Source organism: Archocentrus centrarchus, chromosome 2 (genome assembly GCF_007364275.1).
Source record: "Archocentrus centrarchus isolate MPI-CPG fArcCen1 chromosome 2, fArcCen1, whole genome shotgun sequence".
Taxonomy (NCBI): Eukaryota; Metazoa; Chordata; class Actinopteri; order Cichliformes; family Cichlidae; genus Archocentrus; species Archocentrus centrarchus.
The window spans coordinates 17,317,291-17,338,244 of NC_044347.1; the positions used below are offsets into that span (position 1 = coordinate 17,317,291).

The 20,954-nt window shown below is 40.4% G+C and overlaps 1 protein-coding gene across 1 annotated transcript in view; it reads left to right on the forward strand.

Annotated features, from left to right (window-relative positions):
• The first annotated feature begins 860 nt into the window (after nucleotides 1–860).
• Nucleotides 861–20,954, forward strand: part of ncam2 (neural cell adhesion molecule 2) — a 488,348-nt gene continuing 468,254 nt past the window's right edge. The window contains exon 1 of the mRNA XM_030747061.1: nucleotides 861–999. Coding sequence (XP_030602921.1) covers nucleotides 861–999 — 139 coding nt within the window. The remainder of the gene's footprint in view (nucleotides 1,000–20,954) is intronic.

A 20,954-nucleotide genomic window follows, 5' to 3' on the forward strand; every position in this document is an offset into this window, starting at 1 on the left:
TCACTCAAGTTCATATGTGTGTGAAGGCAGAATGCTTTTAGCAATATAGTGTAAGTAATGGCTCATTTTTATACAAAAGACAGTTCTGTCATGGGGACTCAAATGGCACCAAATACTAGGCATTAATACTAATACCAGTACTAACACTAATACTAGGGATTAACAAATATATGTAAACTCACATTTGATGCTGCATTTTGACACTGGCTTTGGGTCTCAGATGCACACTTAAGATGTTTTAAGAGAATTGACATTTTAATCAGATTGAAACAAGCGACCAGCAACTAGTTTGTGGTGAGAAACAGTTTTGTGAATCCCGTACATGTTACTCATTTGTATGAACTAACTGAAGTTTGGGATATTAATATGAAAAACATTGAAACTGACTTTCAAACATACATTGGTCACTGCTGCTGCCAACTGAAATTATAGGGGTTTTTCTTTCAAAGCAAAATGGGTTTTCTGTCTCTATGGGGACCACAGCTGGGAAAAGGTCAAAGAGAGGGACTTCAGGATTTCTATGAACTTGTGCTTATGGGCACCCAGAGAACATCTAGAAAATAGATTTAAAAAAAAGAAAAAGATATTAAAGATAATGTCTCTTTCTTAAAATCTTCCCCAACAGTTTTAAAGAACCCAATAAAGTAATTCAAAACACGTTTGGCCCATCATAGTTCTGCTTCTCTACCAGCAGCTTCCAGCAGTGAGGTTGGAAAGAATAATGCTTGAGTGTGAAGGTGGGGGGGGGTCCTCAGCGCAGAGCAACACGGTGAACGAGCAGCAGCGGGAGCGCGCGTATAGGAAGGAAGGGAAGGAAGGAGCTGAGGCAAATCAGTCGCCAGCGGAGCCCAAGACAGCGGATGAACGGAGCTGAGCGTGTGTGTCGCCCTTGTCGTTTTTTTACAGCAGCTCAAAGCAGCGTCCGGCAGCCCGAAACCTGCCCGAAAATGATCTTCAAACTCATCCATCTCCTCGGAGTGCTCGTCTGCGGCAGTCAAGGTAAGGACGCGCGCGAGAGTGTGTGGCGACCCTCGAGCTTAGTGACTTTGTGGACAAGTTGAGTGTATTTGCCATCTTGGTCTGCAGCAGCCAGAGAGGGCTGAGAGCTGAGGGGGAGAGAGAGGGAGTGAGTGTGTGTGAGAGAGGGGTGGATTGTTTAAGTGGACGTTGTTTTGTAGTTGAAGCACGTCTTGCAGGGGCCAGGATGCTTTCTTACTGAAAAGGGGGATTATGACGGGGTCCCTTTTAGGGGTGTTGTGATACACTCTGTACTCCTCGGATAACATCTCTTACTCTAATTTAAAGAAAATTGTTTTTTGGAGCATCCTTGACGTCGCCACGTTGCTTTTGGTGTATTTTTCTTATATTGCAAAGAGCTCCCTTCTTTCGCAGAAATCGGTGATGTCTCCCAACTTAAACTGACACCACACGTGAAGACGTTCATTTTCACATTCTGGCTCATATTTCTCAAGACCACCGCCTTGGTGTGTGTGCGCGTTTCCACTCGCCGCTGACCACTCTGTCTTGTGCGGAGCACTGAAGAATACAGTAATAGATTGAATTTTGTCAACACCTTCTGTGGCTGCATCTTGCGCGCAGGCAGAGATAATGAGAGATTCACGATGCTGTTTTGGAGCCGGAGATGCTTCGGAAAGTTTGGGAAAATAAGCGCTGTTATTCGCGACGGCAGAGTGACACTTCTTCTCCGTTAATTGGGTTTTAGGGGCGTCGCGCACCTGATCCTGAGGGGTGACTATTGCCGCTGTGCGCGCGCGCGCGCCCGTGGGCATAATAAAGATGTTACCCGAGTGGCTGGTGCTAAAAAGAGCTGATTGAACGCGTGTACACGGATGCATTCGGTCCCTTTTTTCTTCTCTTGTATGTTTCTTAACTGTGCCGCCGGCTGAGCTCCGTGTGCACTCCCCGAGCTTTAAAATCAGTGGAAACGCGCTCCTTGAGAGTGCAGAAAATCTGCTCGTACATTCAAATAAGACGAGCTCTGTGCGCTCACATGAAAGGTTATCCGTTTCCTTGGTGTTAATTTTCCTCTTTTCAAAAGCTAAAACTAAAGAAGTAAAACAGCGAAGTAGAGTGAGTTACAGGAGGGCATCTTTTTTTTTTTTTTGCAGTGTGGCCACACTGGCTTCCTGGCGCACAACGGCAGGTGGGGGTAGAGCGCTGCAAAGTGGTGCCAAGAGTGAAACCATAAGCCAGTAGTATGTTAAAGTATGTTGCATTCAGATATTGCTTTGCAAGTTGCTTTGAAGTCCTTCAGGGGAGCGGGTCTCAAAGTGAGGCTTTAAGGGTGAGTGGGTGGTGGTTGCTTGAGGAGGTTTTCAAAGGGTTCCACAACAAAATGGGAAGTTTCTAACTAAAATGAAGAAAAGAAAAGAAAAAAAGACTGTTAATTTTAATAACAAATGTGCCACTTTAACACATATGCTAAAGGAAGCATGAAGTTTAAAGTATGAACAAGTAGACATTTTGTTTGGTTTTAACTGCATCATATTGGATCCCATGCTGTGTGTTTGTTTTGGTTGAGGATAGTGGCGGACCCTCGAAATAGAGATTCGAAGCATACCTGAGTGTGATGCACCGGGCCAGAGAAACCCACAGTTTATTATCCTCAACATTTTCAAAGGACTGCACTCTATCGGCAGCTCATATTTCTAGCAGTTTAATCAATAGTCTGTTAGACACTACTGTGTTATGATAGAGAGGAAAATGAAGAGGGTGCGTTCAGAGAGCAGAACTGCTCCAGAACATTTCATATATTATTACATTTAATCCCAGATGAGGTCAAACAAAGACACATATAGCCTGCTGCTGTTCATAAGCCCTAACAGGAATATTCATTGCACTCTTACTTTCCCTGGTTGCAGTAGCATTACATCACCCCCCCCCCCCCCCCCCCCCCAAAACCAATTTCCATTCTTATCGTGCTTTTTTGTGATAGCAAAGTCCACACAAATTGACCTGTTAGACAATGTGTACAATCTGCTCTAATGTGAATCATAAAGCTGCTTCTGAGTTAAGGGGTAGGAGTATGAGCAGGGTGCTCAATTCTCAGTGTCTTTTATCAGCGTGGGGCCTTTGAACAGACACTAATCCATCAGTGAAAGGACTAAAGCCAGGAAGAGGTTTTACTCGCTTTCCCCAGTTCCTGTTGACAGCTTTGGTTTCGAACAGGAGTCAGCTAGGTGCTCTGGCTCCTACTACACTAACTCTCTGGCTCCTAAAGGAAAACATTTGCTTTTGAAGTCCCAGCTTGCCGTCTGCCCTGAACTCGCATCCTTGAAGGTGTATGTATTTGGCTTTTACAGATGCTTAGTACAATGAATTATATGCTTGCTTGGGCTCGCCCGGGACTCACCAATGTGATGTTAAGTGGCGTAATTAAGATATTTCGCTGCGTCTCTGGGGGGAAATGTCAGTGGCTCAGGGTTTAGAAGATTTATGCCCCTGTGCTTAAGTGTCTCTCACTGCACACTGAGCCTAGGCTCAAGCGTGTTGTAGGTTTGCTTACATCCTGCCCTGTTTATGCGTTTGCTCGCGAGCGTGCAAGGTCACACACGCTTGCCCTCACATTTGTGTTACACCCATCCTCAAGCTATGAGTGAACTGGGTCTTTGCAGCTATTCACACGTCTGGTCTTTCAGAAGCAGTTTTTTTTCCTTTCCCCCTAAAGGTTTCCTGCCACGCTGCCCATCGTTCTTAACATAATGCAATACCAGTCATAAACTCCTATTAAAGACATGCAAAGCTGTTCACAAATGAAATGGCCTGTGTCTTTTTCCCTGTGAGGTAAAATTGATTGCATTATTTGACTAATAAACTAGGGAGGAGAGCGCACATATAGCGAGAGCCAGTATATATATGAAAATGGAATCGCCCCCTCGAGGCAGCCGCATGTGAGAAATCAATTTAAGGAACGACTAGAGTCAGCAGGGCTCTGGATTGTACAAAGGGCAATCTCGGTGTTATGGATATGCTATTTATTTGCTTGCAAGTTTTTGATTCCTCATGTGTGCCCTTTAGCACTCGATCTGGTGAGTTCAGGCCTCAGCATTGGATTTGTACATTCCATATAAGACAGGAGGAGAGTGTTAGATGTTATAACACCTGGATACGTGAAAAAAAAAAAGCACTGCAAAGATGCTGTGCTGCAGGGGTTTTGTCAGCTTGCTGGGAATGAAATGACAGAAATAACAGAAAGGAAATGAGCAGACATTTTTAGATTTGACATTGCCATATGTTTTGTTTAACCTCCTGCATTTGCAACTTACAGTCATTTTCCAAAAGATTGAAAGATTGAAGAACCATTAAATTATTAAAGCGTAGGTTGTCTTGCCTTGCCCACTATAAGCAGCTTCAGGAAACAAATGTACATGCATTGTAAATAACCTGACTGCCTGTACAAAACTACAAACAGAATCAGAACCGCAGAGCAACAGAACAAATGCCTTATGGATCAAGGTGCTCCTGTACCAGGCTTCAAGCTTGAAGTGGAGATTTATGCAAGAAAATCAGTGAAATGGCTACAACACTACCTAAAACAGACAAAAAATATTGCAAAGAGGCTATAATTGATGCACAAAGATCCCCCAAAATGACGAAGAAAGAAAAAATTACCACAAAAAAGTTTGAAAAGCCACCTAGCATCACAAAATTACCACAACCAGACACAAAATGAGCACAAAGAGACTCAAATTGTGTTTAAATACCTTTTTTGCCATCAATGTGGTGGCAGTGTGGAGCCAGTTCTGCATGTACCTTTTGAGAACCAACTCACGTTTTAGCAGGTTAGAGAATATGTAACAGAAATTTTGGGGGTGGGGTGGGGGTGATCTGTGCGGCACTTCTACCAATCACAGGTGAAATTGTTGTGGCAGCTCCTCCCCTAGGCACCAATATAGGTGGTTTCAGCTATATTTTTTCTTTTTTTTTTTGGGGGGGGGGGGGGGGGGGGGGGTAGCCCCTGTCCTTTGGTGTAAAAATGTGGACATTTTTCCAAGATTGTGTGGTGCTTTTTAAAGGGTATATGTCTCTGCCAGCAAAGGCAAAAGTACCTCAAAGAAAGTTGAAACAACCACTGAGAGATTTAGGAAATCAAACAAAAAACAACTGAAACCTCATCTGTGACCAGGAGCTTATAATTTCATAATCCTTCCACGAGCATAAAGTCTTTATTGGAAAGGTTAGAGATCAGCTGCAGTTTCTTGAAAGGAATTAAATATCTTGCTTACGGGTAGTTTGGAGTGTTCTTTGTTTACAAGCCACATTCATCCCACAACTCGGTAAACACGATTAGTATTTGGGGATAAGATATCTGCGTGCTTATGCTTACAAGGCGGCTGATTGTGTTGTAGTGACACATTTTGGGGTTTTAAGTAACTTAAGTAATAACAGAGGTACTGAGGGGATAAATGGCACTCGAGCAACGCGCTCCACTATGTGAACATTTGGCATATCTTGAAAAACCTCAAGTTATTTGAAATCCATGGAGCAAAAACAGCAGCATGTTCAATAATGCCCTCTGCCAACCTCAGTCTGTTTTCAGTCAAATTACCCATTATTATCATGGAAGTGACTAATGTTCTCCTCGGGGAGTCTTTCCCAAGCAGAAGCCAAGAAAATGCACTAAGCAGTCGGGGTCCTTTTGCAGGAGGAGTTTGGCATTGCTCATTAAATTCTATATTCTGAATCCCAAAAAGGGAAAATTAGGCAGGATAGAGTGAGCAACAGGAAGATTTATATGGAGGGCAGGAAGAGATTATGTTTAAAAATTCATTCAATTCAAGTGAATCTGATTGCAGCTAGTTAAATTGCATTGCCAGAGATTGAATCAAACTCTATGGAGTCTCACTGTGCCAAAATTAATAAAATGTAATTGAATCCTGTCGAGATGGAATCAAATTAGGCCAGACTGATGTGATTGGTGGAGGCAGCTGCTGCATGTTTCCGTGCGCTCCTGTGGGTTTGTCTACTGTTTTACATCAGTTTGGCGCTAGCCAGGCAGGAGACCCTTTGGCTCCTGCTTATGTGTGTCCTGCCAGTCTAAATGTCAGTCTAACTAGCAGGCTAATAGGCAGAGCCAGGATGCCAGGGTGACAACAGAATCAGTGGGCACAGTGGCTGACTGACAGATGGATGGAGGAAAGTGGTAACAGTGGTCTTCCTCTAGCTCTACTGATGTCATTCACGCACTCTTACTTCACAGGCAACTTCTCCAAAGCACATCCCCTCACGGGATGTGCTTTGGAGCATTACTGGGCGTTACTTTAGGGGGACCGGCGCCGGTAGCCAAGGGATCAGTCAGACGACAGCAGTGTTTCAGAAGCACTGCGGTTTGTGCTGTATGTTTTGAGTGACCCACTTAAACTGTATTAATATCTGCACTGAAGCCGTGGGTTTTTCTTCACAGACGTAAATCCCATGACTTTTTTTTTAATTTAAATGACATTAAATCACAGTAGACATCCCGCTTATCCCATTCTCCGACTCTTCAGTTAGTCTGTTTTCGGGACAGACCATAGAAAAACAGTGACTGGTGTTGATGATGTCACCCATGTTAGTTGATGATGCCACCATTTTGTGCCATCTACCCAAATGTAGTGAGCTATATAAACAGAAAACCATAAAAGATGTGAATAAAATGAACCTGGAGATGTTAAAAACATGAAAATGTTTTAATCAAGTGAATTTAAAAGCTAGTACAACAGATAGTGGCCAGGTCTGGCAATGAAACAGGGAACTGTGTTTTTCAACAAGTAGAGCCTGACTGATATAGGATTTTTAAGACTGATAGTAATGCCGATATTTGGTGATTTAAAAATCTAATATTTGTTTTTGTTTTCAGACGGATGCAACTCAAACACATTTCCCTAACATTTATTATGTCTGGTTATTTATAAGTCCTTAAAAAGGTATCTTGTTTTATTGCCACAACAAAGTCGTAGATTACGCACGCTCTGCCTGACTCTGCTCATATCAGCTGGTTGTTGTGTTTCCTGTGTTCCAAGCTCATGTTGCCAACAGGGAAGTTGCAGAGTGCCTTCTGGTGGAAAAAATACGCAACATCAACACTCATGGCTAGACTGTGTTTTTCCTGTCTCTTCTTATTTAATTTTCATTCATCAGCTTGATACTAATGCTGCTACATACAGTACTAGTCAGAAGTCTGGACACATCTTCTCATTCAATGTTTTTACAAATGTATTTATTTGCTTTTCATACATTGTAAATTAATACTGAGGTTATCCAGACTATGAAGGAACACATAGGGAATCATGTAGTAACTGTATATATCAGCCAATAGCTAACACCAGCCGATATATCAGCCCTGTTGACAGGCATGCTAATTGCAAATGTTATTACATGTGCCACAGACAGATTGCAACACATGACGTGCACCTTAGTATTTATGTACAATAAAAAAGGCTTAAGCTTATGTCTAAATTTTCTCCTTTTCTTCTTTGGGTTTCGCATACTCTATGGTTTTCAAATTGTTATGTATAAGAGTAGTTGAGAAATATATATGTATTATTCACACTTCAGTAAACATCATTACCATGCCACATGAAACAGAAACATAACCCCATAAAAACCTTTACAAATGCCTCTCTTTCTGCTCATCTGCTTGCCTTTGTGTTACACTGCACCTGGTATAGCAAGTCACTTAAAACTCATTATTTTCTTTTAAACAAATCCTTCATTTTTTTTAAACTGTCAGTCATGTACACCTGTCAAGCATTGACTAACATATATTTGAAGTGATAATGATGAGACTTTTTTTTGTAGAGCTTCCAATTAGTTTTTTGCAAAGCATGCGGTGTCAGGAAATTTCATTTCCCCCTTCTGTATACCATTAATTCATTTGCACCAAATTAAAACGACTAAGCCACTGAAGTATGCCTTTGAAAATATGTTGAGTGCATTTTTTTCCCTGTGATTTTTATAGTAAATAGCCAAAGCTGTGCAAAAACTAAGATATGGCCCTATAGTGAAGGAGAGACAGAACTTCACAGAAATTGGACAGATGCATTGAGATGGATAGTAAATTGGTACAGACGCTGGTTGGAGGCTACACAGCAGATGCACGCACAGTTATACTAAACCCTCTTTATGAGTCATTGGTAAAAGGATTTTTTTTTTCATAAGAGACTGTAGCAGGTGAAGCAGTGGAGGTGTACAAACACAATGGCAGAAGAAATTTGGATTCAGAAGGCAGTGGGATGGACACAGATGGATGACAGCTTAGCAGACAGCTGAATGTGCCAACGTTGAGACATAGGTAGAGCTATAATGAAGCGGAGCCATCTATTGACAGTCAAAGAACAGTATTTCTCAACCTCCTTCTGATGGATGTGGGCCCTGTGTCGACTGAGCATTAAGACAGTGTGGGCCTACGCAGACTGCTGAATGTCTGTATGGTCCATCATGGTGATTGAGGAAGGGACTAATGCTAATTGTAGCTGTGCTGGCTAGCAGACACTAATGAGAGAGTAGTGTAGGCTTTTTGGACACACCTGTCAATGCGTTGACACAAGCCAGGGAGCGGCTTCAATTACTGCAAGCAGTCTTAAAAGTGTGTGTTGTAAAGTTGTGTGACATATGTGAAAAATATTTGGATTTAAAACCTGTTAGGTTGTTTTTTTTTACCTGAATACCCATGTAATACAGACTCCAAACTGACCGATTCATCCAGGGGGCCGATATTGTTGATCGATATTAGCTATTTGCTGATCTATTGGTTTTGGCATTTATAACACCTGATGTGTAAAAATTTTAAAAGTAAAGAAGAAATGGGAGAAGCACCTTTGAGCCATGTTATTAGAGTTGGTGTTGCATACTTTACCCACCAGAGTGCACTCTACAACTTACCTGTTTGCAACACGTGTTCAGAACACCCCAAACTCAACAACCAGCTGATCTGCGCAAAGCCATAAATGAGTAAATAAATGTATACACAGTTTGGGAAATCAGTTTGTTTTGTCTGTCTGAAAGAAAGAAAAAAAAAACATATTGGCTGATATTAGCATATTAGATCTTTAAAATTGCCAAATATCGGCATAGGTATTGGTATTGGTCTTCAAAATCCTGTATCAGTCAGACTCCAGTAATACATCTTAGAAAATATTCAGTTTTCTAAATTTGATGCAGTGGTGAAGTGGTCAAGCACTGTCACCTTAAAACAAGACTGTCCAGATCTTCCTGGTGCAAGATAGTGTTATTACATATTGACCCTCTGCAGAGTCATTAGGCATTAGGTTAACCCTTACATACTGTTCATATTTCATGCCTTTATAGTAAACCAAGAATTCCTTCATAATAAGTATCTATAGCAAAATTTGAACTACAGATCAATTTAGCATGTATAAATAGCCTGTCTGACACCAATAACAGGATGATGAAGCCTTAATTAATGTTTCAGAGAGTTTTACAGCACTTGTTTTTGGAGAAGAAAATCTATTATCACACAATAATTTTGTTTTACCTAAGACATGAAAACAAAATAGTCATAATGAATTAAGTATAATTTAAGTGAAAATAGTAAAAACATTTTGGAACTGGATTTATTATATAACCATGTATTAACATTACAACCATTAAACACTGTCCTTGCTGCTATATCATAAAAAACTACCATCTATTATTCTCATTGTTAATTCAACATTAATTAACACTTAAAACACAAAGTTTGCCTATTGCAAAATAGTCTGTGCTTTCAAAGCAGTGGTAGGAAACCTGTGTGTGGGACTTGCACATGTTTCCCACACGCATTGAAATTTCAGCTCAGCTGCTTTTATAATCTTATGACTCCCCCCAACCCCCTCTTTTGATCTGTTTTAATCTCAGTCAGCTCTTAGTTTCATGTCAATTAACTTAGAATAAGTCTCTATTAGTTTAGAATGAATGACTTCTAATTTGGTTATACTGCGGCTGCTTGTAGTGTGGTATTTATATAGATTCTTTCTAGTCTAGTATTTTAACCATACATTCATACAGCACTTTGTTCGACACGCTTCATCTACCTCACATCCGTGCCCGATTTAGAATCATCAGCTAAGCAAACATGCCTTTGGACTGTGGGAGGAAGACGGAGTACCCAGAGGAAACTCACTCAGGGAGAAGGTGCAAATTCCACACAGAAAGGCTCCAACTGCAATTTGAACCAGGAACCTTTTCCTTCTGTGAAGTGATAGTGCTAACCACTGCACCACCATGCCACCCTAGTTCAGAGCTTGTATCTGTATCAAGACACGCCCTCAAGGCTCTTTCTGCCTCTTAATGACTTCTCCTCCTCAAATGCACCACATATGATCACTACTATGCTCTTTTACTATCACTGGTTGGCAATTGTGCCTGTCTCTGTGGGCAAATTTGGCAGGACACAGACAACTCTTTTGACACTGTTAAGCCCCCCTTGAACTCTGTCACCACTGCCCCATTGAAAATACACACAGACATAACATGTAGCATTTCACAGTTTCAGAATTCCCTAAAACCACAATTGTCAACTTTTTGACCCACACTGGTGGATCTAAAATTCATCAAACTTGACACAGAAGACGTGGTGCAGGTTATTATTTTTGCTTATGAAAATTGTTCTCTCAAAAATTCTCAATCAAAGGAGAAAGAGCACTGCATCTCACACACATCAAAACCTACTTGTATTTTGTTGTTCTTCTTATTGTTTCTCCAAAATATAGTGGCAGGGTTGCATCTTATTATCAATGGTGACTTAGACCTCACTGAACTGAAACCTTAGTCAAATAGTAGAAATAGATACATTACTGCAAATCAACTCTCATATAAGATGAAGATTAGAAAGATCAAACCAAAAGCGATACTGAATCATGTGAACCAGATGCTCGGTTGGCTGTGTCCTCTTTTCTCTGCTTGCCTTGCTATCTGAGTTTTCCTGTGGGCTTACACTATTAAATTATCTTCTGCTGTACCGTGTTGTATTGTATCTATCATATTTCCTTGTATCCATTCATCCATCCATCCATCCATCCAGACAGTGGGCCCTTGGCTTGCCATTCTTGCTGGTTAATTAAGCCAAATTGTGATTGATGGACTCTCTAGTGAATAGCGTGTGGTCCCGGTGCCGACCCGCCCAAGGAGATCATCCCAGCTGCCAATCACATCTTACAATACCTAATGTTCTTTTAAGCAGTGAATTGGTGTAGGCCCCCTTTTCTCTCCACTCCCCACCAGTACCTCCCTGCATTAAGAAGACTTTAGGTTTCCTGGCGTCCTTGCGGAATTCGTTCTGCTAGGAAATGATGCAGGGACCATCCAGAAAAAGGGATCACTCCTCTCAGATTTCTTGCCCGGTGGCCAATATCCTTGTTTATGGGAGGCAGCTCTTGATGAGGAATAGATGAGAGAGAGTGAGCGATAGATGAGAGGAAGATTGGGGAGCGAGGAGGAGGAGGGACACTTGAGATGTGGTCGCAGCACAGCAGAATAGCTCGCAGTGAGGCCAAGCAGCCTCTGCTCTCCTGATTGCCTCTCCATGCCAGACAATCTTCAAACGGAATCTCCTAATGCAATGTGGGCCAGCTTATTTTTGTTTTTATCCTTTCTCGTTTGAGTCCTCTTTCTTTCACTTACTTTCCCCTTTCATTTCTTCCTCTTTTTATGTTCTCGCTCCATTTCGTGATCCTCCCACACGAGTCTCATCGCCAGGGTCTGTAGGGGGAAGATATCCTGTTCTCCCCTACGTGGGAAGCTTTTCAAGCAGCATCCATGCTTAATGTTATTTACCCAGAAAGCTAATGATGTTTGTTTTTCTGCTTCTCAATATAGTTATTAACACCTATAGATTTTATGTTACTTGAGTCTTTCCTAAACTGCAGTGGTCATGAATTAGTTGCTTTGAGTGTGTTGTTATTTCTCAAAGTTATAACAATTATCCTGCAGGCGCTCATAAGGTTCACCAGACAAAGTGTAGGTGTGTTTTTAATTACTCTGTATATCTGCACAGCATCCTAGCTGGCCTTCTCTCAGTGTGGCTACGGTGGGAATGTTGTCTTCCCGCCCACCATCCAAAGAGTTCCCAAGGACATGTGTCTCCATGGGAATACACAGAGTATTTCTTAGTAATTAAAGAACCTGTGTTACCTTTGCTTGGCTCAGAAGGTATATTTATGGACATGCTGCCTTTCCATGTGAAATAAGTTTCTTCAGATTTCAGTCGTTGCCCTTCTCTGCCTTGATGCAGTACTTGTTCATGCACAGAGAGGCTGAGCATAGTGATCTTTACCTGGGCTTTCCTTTAATCAGACCACATTCAAGTTGGTTCTGTTTACTTAATGGTAGAATGGGATGAACACTGACGTAGGGAGAAGCAGCTGAGGGAGGTTTTTGCGGGAAGGGTGCCCTTGTCTTTTCATGTGACTGTGTAGGCTTCAGGGTCTGAGTCTTAAGAGAGTCTTGTGATCTTGTTCATTCAAACTTGCATTGTTTGTTAGGTTGTTTTGGATGTGTCCTGATTGCATTGAGCCTCACAGTGACTGAAAAACGATCCCAGCATCCAGGGAAACATGGATTGAAATTTAGCGAGATGACGTGTGGAATCCAAAACTCACAGTGATCGTTTTCTCACAATTCTAAACTTTAGCACATTTACCCTTGTGTTAAACTAATTCACAGCTGAACAAAATCTGTTTTTAAGGTGAGTGTTCATCCAATTTTGGCACCCATTCCCAGAGGTTTGCTTCCACCCCTCCTATCTTGTTGGCTTGAAATTCCTGTTATTGTGGTCATACTTCAACGGGACTTTGTAACAGACCCAGATTAGATTTCTCAGAGCATGCCATGTTGTAGGAACAGAGTGAATTCCAGCTAGCTAAAGCCTGTGCATTGCTCCAAGAACCAAGATTGCTTTAATTTCACGCTGCTTTTCATCCATCCTGTAAAGTCTGGAGTAGGTGACCAGAGAAATGATAGATCGTCTCGGCTCTTGAGGCGAAAGCCGCAGCCGTGGACGTGAAGAAACATTGCAGTGCACCTCCTCAGTCAATAAGCAACAAGAAGCTTTGCTGGAAGCTGCAAAGGGAATGCAGCACTGGCTGTCACAGCTATCTCCCCAAGGAGGCGGCCTGAGCCACAAATTAATAGAGCACTCCCACATGAGTTTCATTTGGAACCGTCACGCTACATAAAGCCCTACAGAAATGAGGAGTTCACAGAGGTCCCCCTCTACTTTCCCAAGAGTCCCCAAATAACCTGTGTGATTGTAACACTCTGCTCACTGCTTCCACACCTTTGCACCTCCCTTCTTAATGCTCAAAGCCCTGCCCGAGCTCATCCTGCTTCAATTAGGACCATGTATTGTCTCCTTTTTTGCCCTTTTCAAATCTACCATACATATCCTTGTGTGCCTTTGTGCATGCTTGATTGTTAATAACACAATAGTCATCCGGGCATTCCTAAAGTGCTCATACAGTTTGTTACATAATATTTTCAGTCCAAAGAAATCTATAAATGCTAACAATTAGAAATTGAGAATGCGGTGAAATTGTTTCCTTTCATCTCACGGTCCTGATTTATTGGCTCATCTCAACATTTCTGGATATTTCTTCTCACTTACTCGTTTGACAACAGCGTGAAATGGTTGGTGACAAACGTGGAAAGTGGTGCATCCCTGAGGCCTACTTTACTCTTATCATTATCTTTGCAATGCTCGAGATTAGACACAGCAACCAACTCTCTCACAACAGCACGCCTCCGAGCAAGGATTAACACAACTACTAATCACTCAACTCACTGGACACAAAACATACAGCACTGATTCATATTTTGTCACAAAGTCTACCTAATTAAAACCTGGCATGGAATATTTGCTTGTGGCATAACGCTGAGTACAAATACATACAGAGAGAGAATAACGAATCGTCCTTTGTGTCACTTTAACAATTTGCACAATAGTGGTTTTAGAAAATATTTAAATCAAACATTTTTTAATGCTTGCCATGTTGCAGGGTCTTTAGAAGCTGTTTAAAAGATCACTCATTATGATCGAATCCACAGCTGGAACTTGATTAAGCAACACACTTCAAATCAGTACACATCTATAAAGTTGTGGTCAGAAGTTTACATACTCATCATGCTCATCATGGGCATGAATGTCATGGCAATTTGGGGTTTTAATGATTTCTTTGAAATGTTCCTTTTCCAGGGTGGGATGCTAGTACAGCAGACATCTTTAATGATGTTAAAAAACAAGAACTGGGTGCACAAGTTTGAATTTATGTTGGAGTTTCTCTGATCCACACAGGATCAAAAGTATACATACAGGCTCAAATATATACATACACTCACTTAAATCTTTTAATAAGTGGTGCTGAAAGTTCTACAATGTCTTAACTTCACAAAGCCAAGGCTTGTTAACTTCTTGTCTGTGATCATGATTGACTACAACTGGTAGGATAAAAAGGATTTGTTTGACAGCACTCATTGGACTGACCAATACTAAGAACAATGGGAAAGTCCAAGTAACTCAGTGAAGATCTGAGAAGGAGAATTGTAGATTTTTACCAGTTGGGAAGGTCTCTTGGAGCCATTTCTAAACAACTCCTGATTCCAAGATCATCAGTTTAAACAATTGTACATAAGCACAGGTTATTTGGATGTGTCACCACTTTGCCAAGATCTGGAAGAAGACCCAAATTATCACCCTTAGATGAAAGAGAATTGGTTAGGATGTTCAGGAACAACCCAGGAACCACCAAGGCCCAAGCCTGCCATAAACTGGAAACTGCTGGAACACCAGTATCACTGTCCACAGTGAAGCGAGGTTTATATTGCCATGGACTGAGAAGGTGCTGACTAAGAAAGTAGACCCTGCTCGAAAGTCAGCACCTTTGAGCTTGGCTGGAATTTGCAGCTGCCCACATGCACAAGCCAAATGCCCTCTGGAGAAAAGTTTTATGGTCAGACGAGACAAAGATTGAGTTTTTTGACCACAGTGATGAGCTGTATGTTTGGAGGAGTAAAAAAAATCCAAAATAAATTCAAACTTGTGAACACGATTCAATAAAGATGTATGCTGTATATGTATTTCTTTTACTTGTTCATCAAAGAACAGTTAAAAAAAATCATTAAAAGCCCCAAATTACCATGACATTGATTCCCTTGATGAGTTTATGGAAATCTCTACCCACAACTATACTTTAGTTACTAATGTAGTGCTAATAGCAGTCTACAGCAATTGTGACACAGTTTGTGGCAGTATCGATCTGATGTTTGGTTGGTATGCTCCTTTGTTCCTGACCGAAATAACTCAACTATTGAATAAAATTACACACACCGATGATCCTCACAGTATGAAGTCCATTGACTTTGGATTTTCCCCTCAGTTCCACCAGTAAGTTGAAATATTTGGTTTTAGCGAGATCCGCCATAAAGCACAGCTGCTGTTTCCATCCATCATTTATGCCTCCAGTGGAATGCATTCATCAAGTTGGCGAGAACTTGATGAAGGCATAAAAAAAAAGAACAGAAAACATTTCTCTTTCATTCACATCTACTGAGTTTAAATGAGTGGAGAAAGTGCCCCTTCCATAATGAATTCTTTTCACTGTGACATTTAAATGATGTAAAATAGTAAATCAAGACTTTGATGTGGTTCCCTTCACTTTGAATAAAAATGCCTTATCAGACTTTTTCTGACATACCGCCCTTCAGAGGCAACCCCCCCCCCCCCCCCAAAAAAAAAACAAAACAAAACAAAAAAACAGTTTTTAATCGCAAATGAAAAAAAGATCTAAATTTAATTTTAATGAAAAAGACTTCATCATGATAACTACAGAAAAATGTTTCTCACACCATTCTATACAGCGAACCATCAGTCTATATTTTTACCCCAACAACTGTTTAATTATGGGGAAACTAAAATGCAACACCCAAACAAAACAGTCCTTGAAAAGATCGTTTAATTGCCAAAAGCATTTTAAAATTTCTGAAATGCCTTAAATGTGGGTTTTTTCTTGGGTTTCCTTTTTTTTTTTACAAACATGACGACATGATTGCAAAGAATTTGAAAAATGCAGCAGCCAGTGTGCAAGTCTTTTGGGGCTGAGGTCATGTATTTAGTCACTTATTAAGTTTTCATACAAAGTCATTATTTGTGCAAAAAATGCAACCACACACACACACACACACACACACACACACACACACACACACACACACACACACACACACACACACACACACACACACACACACACACAAGCAGTACTGTGCAAATGTTTTAGCCAAGACATGCAGCCAAAGTGATAAAGAGCTATCGTCATTAAAAAGATGAACGAGGAGTCCTGCGACAGATGGCGTGGGCCCCACTGAGCCTTGATCTCAACATGATGGAGTCGGGCTGGGATTACATGACACAGAAGACTCTGAGAGAGCTTTAATCAAAGAAGAACTCTCCAAGATGTTTGGAACGACCAAGCTGCCTTGAAAAACCGTACACAACTCTACCTAAGAGAATTGGTCCCATTTTAAAGGCAAAGGACGCTCGCATCACACACAGATTTGATGCGGTTCCATTTACTTTGTAAAGTTACAGATAAAGCGATACATTACTTTTGAAGAGTCTTCACTTTTCGTGCCTAAAACTTCTGCACAGCACTCTATAAGCAATTTATTTCTGACTATGTGACATAAAGAATTCCACTGTTTCTACTTTGAAGTTTCCCCTGTGTTGTTTGCCAGAGATACAGTACAGTGTAACAATTTTCCACCATGCTGCAGACTGGCCCTATTGATCTGTTGTCTCAGTGTAGCAAACAATTTTGCTTTTCTCTTTCACTTTGGCCCGCCTCCTTCTAAGAATGACTGTCTGTTAGCTTTATGAATACTGATCACTGCTCTCTGCTCCTTCCACCTGAGCTTCTGTCAAAAAAAAAAAATACCAAAAATACAAAAAGAATCTTTTCAAAACAATTACTGCTCAAGCTGAATGTGGAGTTAGTGCAAATAAAGCTACGTGTGGCTTTGCATTTCTATAAAAAGTGGTTGTATAACAGATGGAAATACAACAAACAGGAATTATGTAACCAAACATAAAGAAAAAAAATGAAAAAGAAACCATTAGGTTCTAGAACTAAGTAGAACAAAGAGTGATAGGAAAAAGCTTTGGTGCACTCTAAATAATGGAAAGACATGTCTCTCCACAACCTACATTTATTGTAGGTATCTTCATCATAAAGCACAAAGAAATGAAACTTGTCTTGAATTATCTCTTCAGAGGCAGATCAATAAATTAGGCATTATCACATGGGGTGTAGGGTTAGGTGCAACTGATGAATATAAAGCTAATTTGACTGAAAATTTCAAATCAACCTATCAGCATATCAATTTTAGTCATGGAAAATATAAGTAAATAAACCCACATACTTCCACAAAGCGGAAACATTGAACCCATATATCATAAATGGTAATGCAAAGCAACCATGGGTTGGTAATGTGTGTGTGTCTATACAGAACATAATTTGATTTTAATCATTTTCAGCCATATGGCAATTTTTATCTGTTATTCCTTACAATGGCTTGAAAAGAAGCAAAGGTTATTTCACTGCTAAGAGACACAACAATGTAATTCACTGGTCTTATCAGTCATTCCTATAGGGTTGTTGCCAGCTTGAGAAAGACAGATTTGATCAAATCAAAGAATAACTCTCATAAAATAATTTGATTAACTTCCGCCATGCTTACAGAATGTAAGCACGGTGCACAGGTCTAATGCAAATGACAGATGATTGCAGTTAGACTTGAACTTGCATTTTCTGTTACACTGCTGATGTTGAATGAGAAGCTGGATGTTACTGAAAAATGGATTCTTTAAAACAATTATCTAAAAAAATAATTTTCAAAGGTGTTCAAGTCAAGTCATTATCAAAGGCAGTGATGCTCAACCCATGGCCCAGGGGCATATCAGGCCCACCAACCATTTTTTACTTGGTAAAACGGAAGCGCTACATTTAAGGGTGGGTGGGTATCAGCATGGTGGCACAGTGGTTAGTGCTGTTGCCTCATAGAAAGTCGGTCCTGGGTTCAAATCCACCACCACCTAGCCTCGTCTTTCTGTGTGGAGTTTGTATGTTCTCCCCATGTCTGTGTTGGTACTCTGGTTTCTTCCAACAGTCCAAAGACATGCAATTGGTGAGGTAAGGTTTATTGGTGATTCTAATTAGACTGTGAAAGAGTGGTGACCTGTTCAGGCTGTACCCTACCTCTCACCCAGCTGGGATAAGCAACAACATCGGTACCAACAGTGCACCTCCGTCACTTGACCCACAACTTCACACAGCCGCTCACTGGCAGCTGAACACATTAACAGTAAGTTGATGTTCACAACACTGAACAATATTTATGAGGAATTTTGACAGGTCAGTGAAGCTCCCATTTCAACAACTGATTACTGTATTAAACAGTAATCAGAAATGTTAACCTGGTGGCTCACATGTTAATGCTAGCTTTTTGATTATTAGCAATTATCTGATAGCCACATTAGCCATCGGTTAAGCTATCATTAAAGTAGCTGCTAGTGGCTATAGCTAATAATAAAACAATATTTATAATGTGGGAGCTAGGCAGCAAACATTAGCAGTCCTGCCCATCTGTTGTATTATGACAGATAGTGTTAATTTAACAGGATATCACAATTATTTGTGTCTAAAAAGTGTTCTGTTTCTCTTAAAGATTAAAGCTGAGAAAAGTCTACAAAAGCAACTACAGAAACACCGACAGCCTACCTTACTAACTCTTTGTGATTACCAATGAAAAGAAATTGTGAAAAATTTCTTACAATTTTTAAAGTAAAGATTTCTACTATTATTCTTTTCCTTAGATAATGCTGCCTCTATTTACCCAGAATTTTGAACAGGTGAATCTCTACTCTTTAACAGTTCATCATTTCCTGCCCCCTAGACATCATCCCACCCGATGTCCTCAAGGATGTTTTTGATGCCCTTAGGCGTTGTATTGTTGGCCTAATTAATTCCAACCTGATGTTTGTGTCCCTGCATGCAGTAGTATAGTCATCATCAAACTTCTAACTTCAGACCCATTTCTAAGGTCCATTTTCTGTCAAAGGTTTTAGAAAAAGTAGTTTGTAATCAGCTACAATCATAACTGGGTTTAAATGGTATCTCTGAGAAGTTCCAGTCTGGTTTCAAGTCATATGAAGTTTAATGACCTGCTTTTAGCTGCTGATTCTGGTAATTCTGCTGTCCTTGTGCTCTTGGACCCGACAGCTGCATTGAATATTGTATTTGCACATGATCTACAGATACTGTATACACTGATCAACCATTATGATCACCTGCAAAATATTGTGTTGGTCCCACTTTTGCTGCCCAAACAGCCCTGACCCATCAAGGAATGGACCCCAACAGATCCTTTGAGTCCTATAAGCTGTGAGGTGGGGCCTTCATGGATTGGACTTGTTTGTCCAGCACACATGCTTGATTGGATAGAGAGCAAACTTGTTTTGTGCTCCTCAAACCATTCTTGAATCCTTCCTGCTTCGTGGCAAGGCACTTTATTCTGCCATACCCATTAGGGAATATCATTTCTGTCATTTTGTCCTCAATTTTGAGGACAAAATGTTCACTTGCTGCCTAAAATATCCCACCCACTAACAAGTGCCATGATGAAGAGATATCCACTTCACCTGTCAGTGGTCATAGTTTTATACAGTACTTGATCAGTGTATCTGCCTATACAAACCAATAGCCATGCTTCTATTCAGTCTCTGGTGACCTGTCTTAGAGATGTACATTCATGGATGGAGATAAATTTCCTTAGCCTGAAAAAGAAGAAAACAGAAATTATTTTAATTGGGCAACCCAACCTTTTAAATAGGTATTACAGTGCCATTGGTCTTTTAGCTTCTTACTATTACCCGGTTGCAATTAAACTTGGTGTGATTTTTGGCTGTGCTTTTAAACTCAACAAACAGGTTAACTCTCTTGTTCAGAAAAGCTTTGTCTAAATTAAGACTCCTGAGTAAGGTGAAGACATAACTTCCTCCACATTGAGAAAGTAATTCATGCCTTTATTACCTCTTGATTAGACTGTTTTTTACATGATGGCCATGATCATTTGTTACTTTGTTGCCTGCAGGCTGTACAAAATGCAGCAGTTTGCCTTTTGGCAGGAAAGAAAGAGTGCGATTACATCACACCTGTACTGGCCTCTCTACACTGGCTTCCAGTCAATTTTAGGATCCAGTTTAAAATTATATTACTTGTTTTTAAGAGCATCAATGGTTTGGCGCTACCCTGGTTAACTGAACCTTTACAGCCCTACACTACTGCCAGAGTCCTGAGGTCTGCTCTTGGATGTTCCTAGTTCCAGGCTCAAAAGCAGAGGTGCCAGATCCTATCCTAATCCTTTCTTTCCTTAAATCTTGGAACAACCTGCCCTTTCACATAATTTATTTGTTGATGTTTTATTAAGGTTTATGATTTTATATATTATTTGATATTTTTTGTATTGTTGTAACGGATAAACCATGGAGCCACTAGACATAAGCTGTAGCAAGAGATAAACTTGCTATTCTTTTACAACTAGATTGCTTCCAGATAATTTGGGTGTATACTAAAAAAGAAGACTTGCCACACTTTGCAGCGTTGACGTTTTTACAGTCTAAAACTTTCAGTAAATTGAAAACTTATATATATAATTTATATATAAATTCATATACATATCCTACCAGGCCAGCAATATTTTTTCTTTATTGCTATTTTCTTTAAATCCATCATAAGTGCTGTAATGGAAACATGGACTTCTTTACCAAAGTTGGCTAAATTACTGTACAATTGAGTTATTTTTAAACTGCAATAAAGAAAAAAAAACTTTGGGATTAAATGATTTTTTTAAAAATATAGATCTCATACATTTGTGTTGACTTTGTGTTTGAATCCTCAGAAACC